An 18,197-nucleotide genomic window follows, 5' to 3' on the forward strand; every position below is an offset into this window, starting at 1 on the left:
CTGCCTGGCTTCTGACCTGGCCGCCTCCAGCGGGGCAAGCAACTGCAGCTAGCATCAGGTCCTGGGGTGGGGACAGAACCCGGGCAACAGGGCGGGGGGGGGGGGGGGGGGGGGGGGGCTTGCGGGTGGGGCAGGACGCGCCTGCGCGCCCGCCGGGCCCCAGGAGCCCCGGAACCCTTCGTCCGAGGGTGCCGGCTTCCGGAGGGAGGCAGGACCCGGACTCTGGAGTGGGCCACACCGAGCAGCGGCTTCCGGAGTCTCCTCCGGCTGTAGGATGAGGCAGAAGCAATACCTGGAGGCGGCGGCTCGGCTGCTGCGCGAGAGTTGCCCGGGCCAGGCCCGCTACCTGCTGTGAGCTGCCGGGCGCGCGCCGGGCGGGAGGGCGGGCGGCCGGGCGGGCGCCGGGCTCGGTTCCTGTATCTCTCACGCCTCTCTCTGCTCTCTTGCAGCTGGGCCTACAGCTCGTCGCAAGGTAGGAGAGCTCACGCCGGGGCTGGGGTCGGATCGCGCCGCGTCCAGCAGTTGTGAGCAATGCACAGACCCCCGTGCCCTGTTTGCGCCTCGCCCCATCATCCTTGAGACGCGTGTGACACGCGACTCGGCCTTCTCTAGGGTCTCCCTGCTGGAGGGTCCTGGGACCCAGCCCTCCGCCCCCTTTTCTAACTGCAACCGCTTCCTTGGTGACTTTGCCCCACGCAGTTTACCTCCCCGGTCCGAGCTCACAGACCTTTCCGTAGCCCATGGGCGCCTCGCAGAAGTACCAAGGTCACAGTTCCCATCGCAGTGAAGAAGGAAAAGCGTTTCACTCCAACCCACGCCAGCCTCCCCCTGGCCATAGGAAATATGCCTTTTAAAGTCCTGGACTAAATACGGGATGTCTCTCCCCCTCCCAGATGCTGTGCTCACTTTTTCACACACACCTTTACCTTTTCCCAAATACCATACTTTCCTCTCCGGCTGTATTGCTGCCGAAAACCCGTTGCCAGGGTTTTGTAGGATACTTTGTACAGCTTTGAAGAGTTACAGGTTGGCCTGAAATTAAAATTATGCAGTTCCATAATGTCCAGGGCATTTTTGATCCCACTGTTTTATCAGTCTTCATTTGCTTAGAGCTCCCCTATAGAAATAAAAAAGCAGCTCTTAATACCCTATATGTATCTCCTTGGTGGTAGCACTGTAGCACTGTCCTCCTGTTGTTCTTGGATTTGCTGAGGGGGCCCAGTAACATTGTGAGACTTATTGTTACTGTTTTTGGCTTATGGAATACATCAGGGTAGCTTGCCAGACTTTGCCATGAGGGCGAGATACTCTCGGTAGCTTGCCGGGCTCTCCGAGAGAGGCAGAGGAATTGAACTCGGGTCTGCCGGGTCGGCTGCGTGCAAGGCAAACGCCTTACCGCTGAGATAGTGAATTGGTAGCTGGCCAGTGCATACATGAGCGCAGAAAGGCCAGGGCAGGGGTCAGGTAAGTTACTTGAAATGAGAGCCAACTGCAGAATTTGCCCATAATCCACAGCATTATGCTTATTTTTCTTATTGATACACTTTCATAAGTGTAATATTTACTGTTCGAGGTAACGATATTATTTCACTTTTGTGTAATCTTAGATGACAGAGGTACTTTTGAAGAAACCTGTCCCTACTGTTTCCAGTTGCTGGTTCTCGATAACTCACGAGTTCGGCTTAAACCCAAGCCCAGACTGACACCAAGAATACAGAAACTTCTGAGTCGAGAAGCAAGGAATCAAATACTCAGTTTTAAAGATGCCAAAATTGTGAAAAAGTACAAAGACTCCAAAAGTGTACTGGTAAGCTGTCACTTCAGTATGTTTTAAGTAAACCAGAATTTTCTTTAACTTAAAATGAGGTTAAGAATAAGCTTGAGGGACCAGAGACAGCACCGGGGCTAAGGCTTCCTCATCATGTGTTCTGGAATGTAACCCAGAAGCCTCCCCACCAAAAAAAAAGAAGGCTTCGGGCTGGGAAGTTAGCTCAGAGGAGTGGATGGAGCACATGCCTTGTGTATAAGAGATCCTCGCCCCCATCATCAGTGGATGCAAGCAGTACCACCTTGCTGGTCCTGAGCTCCCAAATCACAGCCAAGTCAAGTATCTCCAAAGTGGTGGCTCCCCAGAGAACTGGGGAGAGTCCTCCCAGCCCCTCAAATATCAGCCTGAATATTTACAATTTGTAGTATTTTTTAATATATTTTTAAAAATTTATTTTCATACGGTTGTTTGCATGAATTGATTACATTCAGTATTTCAACACCAATCCCACCACCATTATTTTGAATTTTCCCACCACCATTTGAGCCTGCCTGGCCAGGGGCAGATGCTAATTTATTTTCTATTGCTTATTATTAATTATCAGGAGCGGTTGCATGGCCGTGCGCTTCTGGAATCCTAAAATTGTAAATGGTTGGGGTCCAGAGACGTCTCTGTAGGGAGCTAATCCCTTTTTTTTTTTTTCTTTTTGGGTCACATCTGGCGATGCACAGGGGTTACTCCTAGCTCTGCACTCAGGAATTACTCCTAGCGGTGCTCAGGGGACCATATTGGATGCTGGGGATCGAACCTGGGTCAGCTGTGTCCGAGGCAAACACCCCACCCACTGTACTATCACTCCAGCCACCAGGGAGCTAACCTATTTTGAGGTTCATTTGGGAATCTCTGGATCAAGGTCGTTGGATGCACTGAGATGGTGCCCGGAGGCAGATCATGGGCATGCCAGCCAGGACCCCCAGCAGGTGTGGAGACGGGGAGGGACGGCCTGTCTCCATTGCCGCCCTGTGGCCTGGAGTCTTAGTCCCTAAACCCCCACGTACCTGGGTTTTTCTTCTGGAAGCTCATGGCCACCAGGCTTTCATCTGTAGTGGGTGGAGCTGGGACACCTGGTGGAATTGGCTCCAATACGGGTCCAGAGAGATCTCCAGTGAGCTGCAGTCTTCCAGGATTCGCTGGATCAAGGCCAGTGATGAGCTTAGATGGCACCTTAGATGGCACCCGGAGGTAGATTGTGGGTGTGACAGTGTAGTATTTTTTTTTTTTTTGACCCACACTCAGCAGTGCTCAGGGGTTACTCCTCACTCTGTACTCAGGAATCACTCCTGGCAATGTTCAGGGAATCTAATGAAAGCTGGGGATAGAAGTTGGGTCAGCCACATGCAAGGCAAATGCTCTACCCACTAGACTATCACTCCAGCCCCTCTAGCTGTATCATTGTTCAGAATACAGAGTCATTCCTTTTTCTTCAAGAGTATGGCTTGCTTTTGTTTCTCATAATTACCTCAAAATAATCATGAGCTCTCCCGTGTTCTCAGATCACATTGTTAGTACATTTTCACAAATATGAGGATTTCTGGAGCTGACTGATGTGACTTAACTGAAGTGCGGTGATCCCTGTTTCCCCAGTTATCAGGTCCTTCCAACACTACTTTACATATTAATAGATTTACTCATGGTACTAAAGGCTATGCCCAACCAAGGCAAATGCATATATGTTCACTGGTTTAACATTTAAGGCTCTTACACCAAACAACTGTTAGGAATTTAAAATGGGATAAAGCTATAAAACTCAAGTTATTTGTAGTCTACTACTAAATAGTGACCAGTATCAAATTCATTTTAATCTGTATATCCTCTGCTAACACATTATAAGTTTGCTGCCTAAGTACTAGCAGATGCTGGACTTAGTGATAGCTTATGTCTCACCTAAAACTAGTATTTTGGTTTGGATCTGCCACATTTACAGTATAGGACAGGTGACTGCATTTTCCTGAAATTGACAATAAAACAGCATAAAAAAGCTTACACGACCCTTTGTTAATATAATTATCTTTATCTTTATTTTCACTTGCTCATCAATATCAAAGTAATTACCTCAGCTAAGTAAGCATCAATTTTATTGAGGCCTAGGCTTCTCTACATTGGGAGTCAGGTACAAAAAAGAAAGGAATGTTGCTAAAAAGATGAATCTCTTGATTCAAGGTTCATTTGAGAAGGTGTACCCCTTGAGCTAACAGTGAAGAGGTGTGAGTATGTGAGAATTTATTTGGTGTTTTTGTAAATTACTATTTGGACCCATAGTAATAGAATCACATTTTAAAGAGGTCACAGAATTGTAGTGATTTTTGCCAGTTTCTAGTGAAAAGGCTTAGAGTTTGTTAGACGGTTAATGTGGGTCAGAGAGATCGCTCAGCGGGCTATTGTATGCCCCCCTGAGCACCACCAGATATGGCCCCAAAACAAACTTGTCTCCTAATATGAAGACACCCTTCATATGTTAAAGAATGATTCCCAATCTCCTTCATTAACTTCAGATAGGATTCTCGTAGAGAAAGTAGAAACTTTGGTGCTATTTTGGAGGGGGTGGGGGGCAGGGAGTGAATCTCCAAAGGGGTACTCAGAAGGCCTGGGTCCTGTGCCACCAATTCTCAGCCAAGCAGTCAATGCATCCATGGGAGGGTTCAGAGTACTAAGGTGGGGGCTGGAGCGATAGCACAGCGGGTAGGGCATTTGCCTTGCACGCGGCCAAGCCGGGTTCAAATCCCAGCATCCCATATGGTTCCCTGAGCACCACCAGGAGTAATTCATGAGTGCAGAGCCAGGAGTAACCCCTGTGTATCACCGGGTGTGACCAAAAAAAAAAAAAACAACACAAAACAAAGTACTAAGGTGCTTTGGTCCCTCGATGCTGTTGATCACTGGACCTATTTTGTCAGTGCTGGGCTCGCAGGGGATCTCCAGAGCCACAACCGGCAGGGGCCAGGGTACCTCCAGTCTGTTTCCAGCTATGCTTGAGGGGCCAGGTACTGAGGTCTGCAGGCCTCAAGGCATGTACCTTAACCTCTGAACTATCTCAGTGTCCCATAACTTGATCTTTTAAATAGATGAAAGTGTTGCACCATTAATTTAAGGTGTTGGGGTTTGGGGAGAATGGCGGGGGGAGTGCTTTTTAGGTCACATCCAGTGATGCTCAGGGGTTATCCGGGTGTTTGGGGGACCATATGGGTTGCCGGGGATACGAGTTCAAGGCAAACGTGTGACTCCTGGCCCTAAGGTGTTTTTTAAAGTTTCCTTACTTTAGATGTGTGTATCTAGTCAGAATGCCGCTGCTAGATTAGAAATCCCCAAAGACAGCCTCTGATTCATTAATACCTAGTGTAGTCCCTTCCAAAGAAGAACTTAATGAATATGTTGTTCATTGTATTAAATTTTGAGAAACCAACCCTGATTGTTTCTTCTTTTATGATAGTTGGTCACTTGTAAAACATGTAACAGAACAGTTAAATATGATGGTAAGAGTAGAAGTTCTCTGTCGGCACTGAAGAGCAACCCTGCCACGCCAGTCGGTAAACGCAGCCTCAAGACTCCAGAGAGGAAGACGCCAGGCCCTGATATATTGGGTTCCACAGGCAAAAGCCCAGCTTTGGTTTTCAGGTATGTTAGTTGTTTTGTTTTTTGCTTTTTGGGTCACACCTGGTGATGCACAGGGGTTACTCCTGGCTCTGCACTCAACAATTACCCCTGGTGGTGCTTAGGGGACCATATGTGATGCTGGGGATCAAACCCGGGTCAGCCATGTGCAAAGCAAACACCCTACCTGCTGTGCTATTGCTCCAGCCCCCAGGTATCTTAGTTTGTTAAGCTTATTTGAACTGTTCCTGTTAACTCATTTCTTCTCATTGTTTAGCACAGACTCCCTGAATTTGACATATTGTTCTATGCTTGGTTTTTATTTTCCTCCTTTTGTTTTTGGGGAGGTGGTTGGGGCAGGGGTTGGGTCATCCCCTGCGGTGCTCAGGAATTGACCATATGGTTCCCAGAGCCCAGAAGTCACCCAGGGTGCAGAGCCAGGAGTAAGTTCTGAGCACTGCTGCATGTGGCCCAAACCTCAGAATAAAATAAAATTTCAAGTCCAGTTATATTGTTTTTGGCCTCACCTGATGGTGCTCAGAAGCTACCCTGGCTCTGGGCTCCCTTCTGGTAGGAAAACCATGCGGTAGTGGGGATCAGACCCAGGGTGTGCACCCAACCCATTGAGCTCTCCAGCACAAGTCCAGTTTTATTTATTTCAGTATTACGTATGTATGATAGGGTTTCATTGTAGAATACACTGTTGAGTAGAGAAGTTGGTATATTTAAAATAAATCAGTGGCATTTAGAGCAGACTGCTGCTGAGACATATGCAGGAATCAGAAAGATAATCCACATTTATACAGATGAGAAGTCAGAAAAGGCATCAGACTGACAAATCCCAAATTAGGGTCCAGGGACTGGGGACACAATTGGAAGGAACAAAATAGAATGAGGCATAAATACACACATGCCAGATGGGGAATTAGTTTATTCAGTGGATATTTTTAGAAGGTCTTTTCTGTGCTGGTACTGTTTTTAAAAGTACTGGAGTATACCCTTAGTTCAGAGCCTAACCCATGGAGCTTACGTTCTCGTGGGGAAAATCCAGTGTGTTGCTACCTACCTGTGTGGTTTTCACCTTTCATTTTCCCTCCCCTCCCGTGCCACCATTCCTGCTTTTGTGGTGCTGGCACACGCTACTCACAGTGCTTCCTGGGTGTCATGCTTCCTTTAAAGTTGTGGTGCTGGGGCTGGAGAGATAGCACAGCAGGTAGAGCGTTTGCCTTGCACGCGGCTGACCCGGGTTCGATTCCCAGCATCCCATATGGTCCCCTGAGCACCGCCAGGAGTAACTCCTGAGTGCAGAGCCAGGAGTAACCCCTGTGAATTGCCGGGTGTGGTCCAAAAAGCAAAAAAAATAAAAAAATAAAGTTGTGGTGCTGCAAAAGGAGAGATCAAAAGGGAATGCCCTGCCACAGAGGCAGGGTGGGATTTGGGGGATGGGGGGTGGGAGTGATACTGGGATTAGTGGTGGTGGAGAATAGGCACTGGTGAAGGGATGGGTACTCAATCATTGTAACAAACCCAAGCACACCAAAAAAAATTTTTTTGTGCTATACAAGTATACCTCATGGTGTTTCACTAATAAAAATTTTTAAAAATAAATAAATCTTGGTCATCCAAAAATAAATAAATAAACTTGTGGCGCTGGCACATGCCTGGCTAGGAGACAGCCAGATGTCATGGCACAACTACCAGGGTTACATTTGGTACATGTGGGCTGTATTAAAAGCTGAGCCCAAAGCCTCATGTTGGCAAAACAAACGCCCAGCCACTGAGCCATCCCCTTGCCCCAGGACCCTTTGCTGTTGACAAAAAGTGGTCTTGAGCAATGAAGGAGGCAGGTGCTTCAAAGTACTTGTTTAAAATTGTCTTCTGAAGTCCAGCACTTGAAATCTGATGACATGGTAACCTCCTCCTTCAAATGTGACAGAGGCTGGCAGAACCACCCAATGTATCTCTCTCAAGTGCTGCTTTATGTCACAGAGATATAAAACAGGAAGGACTCTGCTGAGTACAGCCACTGCAGAGTAGGAAATGATTCTAGTGGCTATTATCCAAGTCAAGCAAAAAAACACTTTTAAGTCATTATTTGTTGGTATAATTGTTTTTTTCTGTTTCTTTTCAGAACACCTACATCAGGACAGTCAACACCTATTTGTTCCTCAAAGAATTCGAGCAAATCAAAGAAACATTTTTCTCAGTTAAAAATGTTGCTTAGTCAGAGCGAATCCCAAAAGAATCCCACAATGGACTTCAGAAATTTCTTATCTTCTCTATAAAGAACAGACTATGAAAAGAACTGTTTTGTATAACTTTTGCAGTTAAATTGAGTCGGAAAGACTGCAGTTTAAAAACTCATTTTTCAAGTACGTGGAAACAAAGTAAAGAACAGACTTTGGTTAGTGACTCTCAGTGTTTCTGAAGAAAATACCTCATTGGAATGAAAACTAAAACCTACTTACCTCAAGGGTGGTTAACAGGATCAAAAGTAGGTGACTGATCCTTGTTAAATAGTAGCAGTGTATAAGGACCTGGGCGGTATCATTTTCTCCCTTAATTAGCAGCTTTCATTATTTCATTTTCTTTCATAAGGAAACCTCTGTTACAACACACATGGGTCTACTCATTCATGAGGATCCCTTCCAGGTGACCCACTGCCTAGAAGCAGCATCCAATGTATATCTCCTTGTTGGCCTACAATTTTGTATAATTGCATTTAAAAATACATGTAGGGGCTGGAGCGATAGCACAGTGGGTAGGGCATTTGCCTTGCACGTGGCTGACCAGAGTTCGATTCCCAGCATCCACATATGGCCCCCAAGCATTGCCAGCAGTAATTCCAGAGTGCAGAGCCAGGAGTAACCCCTGAGCATCGCCAGGTGTGACCCAAAAAGCAAAATTTAAAAAAAATTCAGATTATTACTCCTACTTCACATACAAAATAAATAAAAGATCTGGGACATTCTGATGTAACTGTTTCTATAGTTGTATTTCACTAGAGTGGCATCTCATTTATTCTTAAGATTTATTTCTAGGTCTAGATGTTACATCAGAGTATAGCATAGTAACAGATTAGTGCCTTAAGTCTCTAATGGTACAGTTTTGTTTTTTACTGATGAGCTAGCGCTGTACTCAACATTTTCCCTCCCCTTTCCCTTTGCTGTTGCAATAATAGGGGTTGGCATGGACTTGGTTGTAGTACTCGCACACGTGGGTATGGTGCTCATGGGGTGGGGTGGGGGAGGAATCATATATACCTCCTGTTGTGAGGCCAAGGGCCGTATGTGTTGGTGCTAGGAGTGCAAAGCCGCTCAACCACTGGACCATACTGGGCCCCTAAAAAATCTATAATTTATTATTATAAATTAATTTATTTCCAAGGCTCTGGCAGAATTTGTTGAAATTGGAACTCAATGTGGTTTACAATATTTTTGTGTTGTTTTTTTTGTTTGTTTTTATGTAAGAGTACTGCTATTTATTCAGCCACTGATTAGATGATTGAATTGTGCATGAACTCCACCTTATTTTTTTTATTATTTTTTATAATTTTATTTATTGAATCATAGTGAGAGCAGTTTACAAAGCTTTCGGGTCTAAATCTCGGGCATACAATGAAACACCCGTACCTTCACCAGTGCCCATTCTCCAACCCCAACAACCCCAGTATACCCCCCTCCCACACCCTCCCCCTACCTGTGGGACAGATGATTTCCACATTACTCTCTCTCTACTTTGATCACACTCAATATTTTCTACAGACCCACCATTATTACTTGAGATTTTACCCCAACACTCAGATCTGCTGAAAAGGCAACAGTAGACAATGTTTTCTATTGCTGGTTATGAATAACATATGATGTCACGTGGCTACAGTAGTAGCTGTGCGATTTTGAAATTCAGAAATTTTAACACAAATCTGGATGGATTTCTGCCAAAACCTGCTGGGTTCCGAGATTTGCTCCTGAGTCTGATCATGGCCATTAAGGAGCTTGATCAGGAGTCAGAAAGGCCGTTCGTGGGTGGTGACTTGGGGTCTCGGGGTGGGGCGGACAGGACGGGCTCCACCCCCATCCTGTGAGGCCCAAAATGTCTCATCACTGTAGGCCCAAACCTGACTGTCCAATGGCCTCTGAAGGATGATGGCCACCGAGCCTCCAGGGGGGAAGCAGGAGGAAGGATAACACCCTTTCCCCCCTGGGGTGGCCCGGCGACAGTAACCTACTGCGTGGTCTGGACGCATTCTGCCAAAAGCCGCTGGGTTTCGAGATTTGTTTCTGAGTCTCTGAGATCATGGCCGTTAAGCAGCTTGATCAGGAGCGAGAGAGGCCATTCGTGGGCGATGACTTGGGGTCTTGTTGGGGTAGGGAGGACAGGACTGGCTCCACCCCCATCCCGTGAGGCCCAATAAGTTTCGTCACTGTGGGCCTAAGCCTGACTGTCCAGTGGCCTCTGGAGGATGGTAGCCACTGAGCCACCAAAGGGAAGCAGGTGGAGGGAGAGCACCTTTTACCCCTGGGGTGGCCCAGTGACAGTAACCTACTGCAGGGTCCGAACACATTTCTGCCAAAAGCCACTGGGTTTCGAGATTTGTTTCTGAGTCTCTGGGATCATTAAACAGCTTGATCAGGAGCCAGAGAGGCCGTTCGTGGGTGGTGACTTGGGGTCTCGGGGTGGGGAGGACAGAACCGGCTCCACCCCCATCCCGTGAGGCCCTGCGTGTCTCATCACTGCATGCCCAAACCTGACTATCCAGTGGCCTCTGAAGGATGATGGCCACCAAGCTGCCAGGAGGAAGCAGACGGAGGGACAGCACCCTTTCCCCCCTGGGGTGGCCCAGCGACAGTAACCTACTGCAGGGTCCAGAAACATTTCTGCCAAAAGCCACTGGGTTTCGAGATTTGTTTCTGAGTCTCTGGGATGGTGGCCATTAAACAGCTTGATCAGGAGCCAGAGAGGCTGTTCGTGGGTGATGACTTGGGGTGCCGTTGGGGTGGGGAGGACAGAACCGGCTCCACCCCCATCCTGTGAGGCCGTGTGTGTCTCATCACCGCGGGCCCAAACCTGACTGTCCAGTGGCCTCTGGAGGATGGCGGCCTACGGGCATGAAACCTATTCCCACCTGGTTTGGCCCAGCACCGGTAACCTACTGCAGGGACCGGATGCATTTCTGCCAAAAGCTGCTGGGTTTCGAGATTTGTTTCTGAGTCTCTGGGATCATGGCCGTTAAGCAGTTCAATCAGGAACCAGAGAGGCCTTGCTTCCAATTATATAGTGAGCCGGAGGTGGTTTGTGGGTGTGTTTCCCACATACCTAACTTTTGGCCGTTTACTTTCTTGGTAAACTTTGCCCCACGTTTTTGGGGTCTGGCCAAAGGCACAGCAGCAATTTGGGGGTATCTGGAAGTCTAAAGGCACCACCAGGCTGCTGATGCACTCACCTCACAGGTACAGATTGACTTGCTGGCAGCATCATACCCCCTGTTGCTTTTGTTTTTGGAGGTGCTCAGGGGGAAGGAACTCCTGGCAGATTCAGGGGACAATATGGGATGCCGGGGATCCAATCCAGTCTGCTGGTTTTAAGACAAGGAATCACTCCTGGTGAGGCTTGGGGGAACAAATGGGGTAACCGGGGATTAAACCCAGGTCAGCCATGTGCAAGGCAAGCACCTTACAGTTTATACCCACAGTCCTGCCTGCAGGATTTTAGAGCTCTAAGGTTGGAGATAGTACAGAGGTGAAGTCACTTGCTTTGCTTCTCTCTCTCCTCGGTTCAAATTCCCACTATCCGGTATAGCCTCACCAGGGGTCACTCCTGAATACAGAGCCCCACTGAGCACCACTGCTTATCACCCAAATCCCTAACAACAAACACCCCACTACCACCAACCCAGATACCCAATGTAGTTTTTAGTTTTTGTTTGTCTGTTAGGGGGAGGCACACCCAGTGGTGCTCAGGGCTTACTTCTGGTTCTGCACTCAGGGATAACTTCTGGCAGTGCTCAGAGAATCATATTGGGTGCTGAGGATCAAATACAGGTCGACTGCATTCAAGATAAGCACCCTACTTTCTGTACTATCTCTTAGTCTCTCCCACCCTGACTCCCTAGATATGCATGCTGATTATACTTACACATGTGGTGCCACGTATCAAATCCAGGTCTCACACGTGCAAGGAATGTGCTCTACCATTTGAACCACATCCCTGGCCCAAAATTTTAAATATTCTAAGAAATGCTTGTTTGGCAGAACTGTCTAATGGTTAAAATTGTAGTCTTCATGTTCCTGCCCAGCAGAATTCGATTCTATTATCAATTAATTGTAATTTGGAAGATTCTTACTTTGAGTCTGTTTCCTTAAATGGAAACTTGAGAGGCCAGAAAGACAGTACAGTGAGCAGGGTGTTTGACTTGCATGCAGTCTATCCCAGTTAGATCCTTGGCACCTCATATGGTCTCCCTAAACCCTGCCAAAGTACAAAGCCAGGTTAGATCCCCCACAACCCATTTCCCCCCCCCCCACGCCCCACAACAGTACAGAGCCAGGAGAAAGTTCTGAGCATCACTAGATGTGGTCAAAAAATAAACCAAAAATTAAAAAATTATAACCTTGGAGATATGAGACTTACCTCATAATGACGGTGGTGAGGAGTCAAATGAGGTGGTTCATAAGAAAAACATAGAAGAGCGGATGGCAGTTGAGAATACTCAACTGATTTGTGCGTTTATCATTAATCAAAAATACTTAAGACCTGAATACCAACACGAATAATCCACTAGATTACTAACAAGATCTAGCATTATCTTTATGGTGGTTGTCTTTGGAATGCATCTCAATATTAATATTTCAGTATTAATACCTGTCACTGTCCTGTTTTTCATCGATTTGCTCAAGAGGGCCCAGTAACATTTAGACTTGTTACTGTGTTTGGCATATTGAATACACCACAGGGAGCTTGCCTGGCTCTGCCATGCAGGCGAGATACTCTCGGTAGCTTGCTGGGCTCTCTGAGAGGGGCGGAGGCAACGCCTTACCCACCCACTGTGCTATTGCTCCAGCCCATTAGTATTTGTAAAAAAAAGTTATTTTTGATTCTGATTATGTCGGGCTGGAGCAATAGCACAGCGGGTAGGGTGTTTGCCTTGCACACGGCCAACCCATGTTTGATTCCTCCATCCCTCTATGAGAGCCTGGCAAGCTATCGAGAGTATCTTGCCTGCACGGCAGAGCCTGGCAAGCTCCCTGTGGCATATTCAATATGCCAAAAACAGTAACAACAAGTCTCACAATGGAGACATTACTGGTGCCTGCTCGAGCAAATCGATGAACAACAGGAGGACAGTGCTACAGTGCTGATTATGTTGACAAAAAAACTTGACCAAACTTTGGACAGGGTCCTGAGTCCATTTTCCAACAAGGCTTCATGTCTGGGTTCTGTCTGTAATATGCATTAGACCAGATTTAACCAGTCTCCTTGTCCTTGATGTCTTTTAGTGATTTTCACCCACTCTCCTTCACTGCTCCAAGGTCTATGCCCCCACCTACCCTTATCATTCAGTGCTAACCTACTCTTTCTGTCTTTTTGGAAGCCTTTTGACATCTATACCAAAAATCCTGAACCAAGCCTTACCCTTTAAACAAATATTACAATGATCACTTAACAATATCACCCTATCTTCAGTGTAGTTATTTAAATCCACGTTCAAGTCAAGGAATCTTGATGATCTATAAAGGACACACTTTGGTGACTGCTTCCTTGAGGTGGGATGGAGAGTAAATGAAGATTAAGGAATGTCTGAAAGTCACAACTGCAGAAAATCAGTGATTCAGTCTCAAATGTTATGTACAAGAAATCCAGCCTCAGCTGAGCCTTTCTGCAATGGCTTAATCCATAGTTTTTAAGTATAAGATTTAATATCACAAACATCTCTGGAATAATTCCAAATCATTTTCTACAATTCCTAAAGACAGAAATTGTGGCAACCCTTTTGAAACTGACTTTCTTCTATGAATTGAATGACCCAAGTTATAAACATTGGGTACATACTTACTTTTGTTTGAAGGGGCCATGCCTAGCAGTACTCAGAGCTTGCTCCTGGCGAGCTCCACAGAACACACAGGATGCTGGGGATTGAACCCAGATCGGCCATGAGCAAGGGAAGCACCCTACCAGTTATAGTACCTCTCTGGCACCTAAATTAGCACCGTCAGGATTGCCCCGGGGGCCATAGGGTACATTAGTAATTTCTTTTAAAGTTAACAGACAAAAGGTGATGGTACAGGTATCGGAAGTGCATGACTTTGATATACTCAACTATGCCAAGTCCTTTGAACAATGTCTGTGTTGTGGTTTGTTATGAGCCTCCTACTTGGTGCTCAGGATATCTCAGGGTAGCTCCTGCCAATTCTTGGCCAGCCAGGATGGCCATTCATCACAAGGACCTGTGAGGCCAGGTGCACACCCCTGTACTATTTCTTTAGCCCCGTAACCTCTTAAAAAAAATATTAGCGAAACACCACGAGGTACAGTTGTAGACTTACAAATTTTTGTGCTTGGGTTTCAGTTATACAATGATCAAGTACCCATCCCTCCAGCAGTGCCCATTTTCCACCACTACAGGTCCCAGTATCCCTCCCACCCCCCGTCCTCCCCATCCCACCCTGCCTTGGTGGCAGGGCATTCCTTTTGTTCTCTCTCTCCTTTTGGGTGTTGTGGTTTGCAAAAGAAGCATTGAATGGCAATCATGTTTGGTCTATAGTCTACTTTCAGCATGCTTCTCCCATCCTGGCAGGATCCTCCCCACACCCTTTATTTGGTGCTCCCTTCTCTATCTTAGCTGCCTTTTCCCCTAGCATGTGTGGGTGGCCTCTAAGCCATGGAGTAAACCTCTTGGTACTTATCTCGGCTATTTTTGGGTGTTAGTCTCCTATTTTGCCCTTAACCTTCTCTTGATATGAAATCTATTAAATCTATGTTACTGACCTATCTGCTTTTTAGAAAACGTTATGAAATATACAATAACCATGCAAACATACACTTGACTTACAAAATTTTAAATATTTTAATCTTTGACTCTAAAATGATAAGTGGTCATATTTGTTTCATATTAGTTATTTCATCATTTCATTCTGAACTTAAGAAAAAAACAGCACAAACTGAAAATTTGGGTAGTGGTATAAATATCCATGTTTTGAATCTGAGGCTTTAAATCTTGGAATGATGTTTGCAATGTCCAGATCTAAACAATTCTCCACAGTTGTACTAGTTAACTATAATAACACTCAAAGGAAAAAACTTTCTCCCCTCACATCTCCTCAGGGAAATATTAGCAAGACACCCACTAAAATTTAAATGCAATTAAATGTGGTGAATAAAAAGGGAGAAATGGGGCCAGAGTGATGGTGTAGTAAGGAGGGCGCTTGCCTCGCAAGTGGCCAACTTGTGTTCACTCCCCGGCATCTCATAAGGTCCCCTGAGCACTACTAGGAATGATTCCTGAATGTAGAGCCAGGAGTAACCCCTTAGTATCACCAGGTGTGGCCCAAAAAGGAAAAATAAAGGAGAAGCAGAATCAGGGAAAAGCTGGGGAGATAGCACAGTGGGTAGGGTGTTTGCCTTGCACATGGCCGACCTTGGTTCGATTCCCAGCATCCCAGATGATCCCCTGAGCACCACCAGGGAGTAACTCCTGAGTGCAGAGCCAGGAGTAACCCTTTGCATCGCCAAGTGTGACCCAAAAAGCAAAAAAATCAGGGAAAAGCTTTTCTTTGAATATGTGGCTAAAAGTAGACTTTATGAATTTGCAAGGACAGTTTTTACCATTTTTGGTAATTGTGTTGTCCCTCATCACCCTTCTTTCATCCTTGCTGATGCTGGGATGACCGGGGATGGCACACACACCCAGCTGGTGCTCACCGGGCATCACACCCCAGGTTACAGCACTCACCCTCAGTGCAGGTTGAGATAAGCTGTATCGGCTGCTCGCTGGGGGGTCACAGTGGTACTCAGCCCCGTGCAGGCTGTTACTCCATTTCCTGCATCATATCTGTGATAGTGCTTCCAGGGGCTGCACCTCTTCTTTGTGGTGTTCACGCTACTGGCTGTGATATGGTAGGACATGGCTTGTGGCTATAGGGACCACACAGAGGAGTTGCCAGGATCGTGCTCGGCACACAAGGGGCACAGGGACTTGAATGTGTGGCCGTGCACTTGTACAGTGGGTGTTTGGAGTCCCTGTGCTATTTCTTAAGGCCCGATGTCACCTCTGAAGAAGCACTTATAGGGATGCTGCCCTCCCACGCGCCTCTGGATTTACCAAAGCCACTCACACGTCTACTTTTGTCTTCATCAACACCTGGCTTTCAACAACCATAAAATGAATGGTCAGCTGGATTGGCTTCCTTGGGACACCCCAAAGATGGATCAATTACAAAAGTGAATTCAGTGCCACAGCTGCCAATGGACAATCAGGTTTGGGCCTGCCATGACGAGACACGTGGGGCCTCATGGGATGGGGGTAGATCCGGCCCTTTCCTCCCCACCCCAAGGAGATCCCGAGTTGCCACCCACGAACGGCCTCTCTGGCTCCTGATCAAGCTGCTTAACGGCCATGATCCCAGAGACTTAGAAACAAATCTCAGAATCCAGTGGCTTTTGGCAGTGCCACAGCTGCCCAGGAGCACAAGGCACAGTGCAGGGAGCTCTGCTGTGTCACACCTGTGGAGTGTGCGAGCACCACAACCAAACACAACCAAACACAGGTCACTGCAACAACAAAGGGAAGGGAAGGGAAAATTTTCTTACTAAAGAAAACTCTAGGGGCTAGAGGGGAAGCTGCAAGGGCTAGTGTGTATGCTCTGGATGAGGGGCCACACGGGTGACCACCCCAGAGCACAGGCCAGAACTGCTGGGTATTAGCCTCAAAACAAAACAAAAAAATGGAAACTAGACTCTCGTATTTGGGGGAGGAATACAAGTTTCTGCAGAAGGAATATGTGTTTCTGTGGAAGGAATTTGGAAAGGAGTATGTTTCTGCAGAGGAACACATGTTTCTGAGGAAGAATCTATTTAAGTGCTATGCTGTTGTTCCCTCCTGACAAGTAAGCAAAAATTTCCCTGTCCCCCTGACTACAGGCATAACTGAAAAGTCCAGTTTGTCTAGAATAAAAAAAAATAAATAAACCCTGTGAGAAAATGGTTTCTACAAATTACTGACATACCAATCCAGTCTAGAGAATTTGTAAACGTTCTGCCATGAAAATAATATATATGTGCATCGAATATGCTCATATTTTCTCCAGGTGCTTGCATGAAAACTGTAATAAACAAATCAGCAGGACAGAGAAACACTGAGATCAGGTACCTCACCTTAGTTTTACCTGGGAAAAATTAGATAATCTAAATTAGTATGTGACACTGTAACTGTAACACTGTCCTCCTATTGTTCACTGATTTGCTTGAGTGGGCACCAGTAACGCCTCCACTGTGAGACTTGTTACTGTTTTTGGCATACCAAATAAGCCACGGGGAGCTTGCCAGGCTCTGCTGTGCGGGTGAGAGTCTCAGTAGCTTGCTGGGCTCTCCAAGAGGGGTGGAGAAATCAAACCCGGTGTGTACATATACATATATCTTCAGGCATATTCCTAACCATATTTATTTGTTTTTGATTTGGGGCCACATCCAGAGATGCTCAGGAATCGGGATCACATGGGATGCCAGGGACTGAACCTGGGTTACTGCATGTAAGGCAGGCACTTTCCTTACCCGCTGCACTATTTCTCCGGACCCTTTAAGCATATGTATACCCATTAAGTGACCTCATCCTTCCAACAACCCTTCGAGGTAAACAGAAGTATCACAAATGAGAAACTCAAGGCATTAGGAGGCTAATTAATGTGACACAGTCTCAAAACCATGTTAGCTAGCAGGTCCTGACTTTAGAACCAAATAACCAGGCTCCAGATTTCAAATTCTTTTGTTTGGGGACCACATCATAAAACCAAAATATATCCTTAAAATATAAAATGAGATTTCTAATATAAAGCAGAAGTTATAAAGTGCTTACAGAATGAAGTCACGTCCATGCTATACACTTAGTAAAGTAACAATAGAAACCAAAGGTCAAAAATTAAAACAAAGGAAAGGAATAGCTTAGCCAAATGATGCTTAATAGTTTCCAACTTTTTGTAATTAATACTATTTAGTATTTCTAGAATGAAAAACACAAGCAAGCACAAGGGAAATCTCTTCATTGTCGTTATCTCATTAAAAGATTCAGAGGTAATTATTAAGCTGCCAAGATGTATCAAGTGGATATTTTATTTCAAATGACTATGAATAAGAAACATCTGAAAACAAAATTTTATATTTGTTGCCCTGGGTTATATGAATTAGTTATCATTTCATTGTTTAACTACAAGGAATTTAAGATAAATAATATAAAAGTTTTTAAAATTAAAACAGGGATGGGGCAGAGCAGGAAAGGAGTTTGCCTTGCATGTGACTATACTAGGTTCAATCCCCGGCATCCCAAACGGTCCCCCAGCACCACCAGGAGTTAATTCCTGAACACAAAGCTGAGAGTAAACCCTTGAGTATCATTGGATGTGGCCTAAAAACAAAGAGAAAAATAATTTAAACAGGGGTCAGAGAGCTGGTACAGCAGGTAAAGCACATGGCTGAAGGCACTTACCTTGCATGTGGCTGATGCCGGTTTAATTCCTGGCACCTCAGAGAGTCCCCTAACCCCCACCAGGAGTGATCCATGAGCACAGAGCCA

General features: G+C 46.0%; 1 protein-coding gene across 2 annotated transcripts; it reads left to right on the forward strand.

The window, feature by feature from the left end:
* The first annotated feature begins 220 nt into the window (after positions 1-220).
* Positions 221-8,248, forward strand: CUNH18orf21 (chromosome unknown C18orf21 homolog). 2 transcript variants are annotated; one of them, XM_056138215.1, is made up of 5 exons: positions 221-351; positions 450-472; positions 1,608-1,807; positions 5,256-5,440; positions 7,548-8,214. In XM_056138215.1, exons 1-5 carry the CDS (start codon positions 275-277, stop codon positions 7,699-7,701), a joined length of 639 nt encoding a protein of 212 aa, XP_055994190.1. In that variant the 5' UTR covers positions 221-274; the 3' UTR covers positions 7,702-8,214. The 2 variants fall into 2 exon arrangements, with proteins under 2 accessions (XP_055994190.1, XP_055994191.1); XM_056138216.1 differs by lacking the exon at positions 5,256-5,440 and having other exon boundaries at positions 7,548-8,248.
* The last annotated feature ends 9,949 nt before the right edge of the window (positions 8,249-18,197 follow it).

This window comes from Sorex fumeus, unplaced genomic scaffold (genome assembly GCF_029834395.1).
Source record: "Sorex fumeus unplaced genomic scaffold, SorFum_2.1 ptg000128l, whole genome shotgun sequence".
Classification (NCBI taxonomy): Eukaryota; Metazoa; Chordata; class Mammalia; order Eulipotyphla; family Soricidae; genus Sorex; species Sorex fumeus.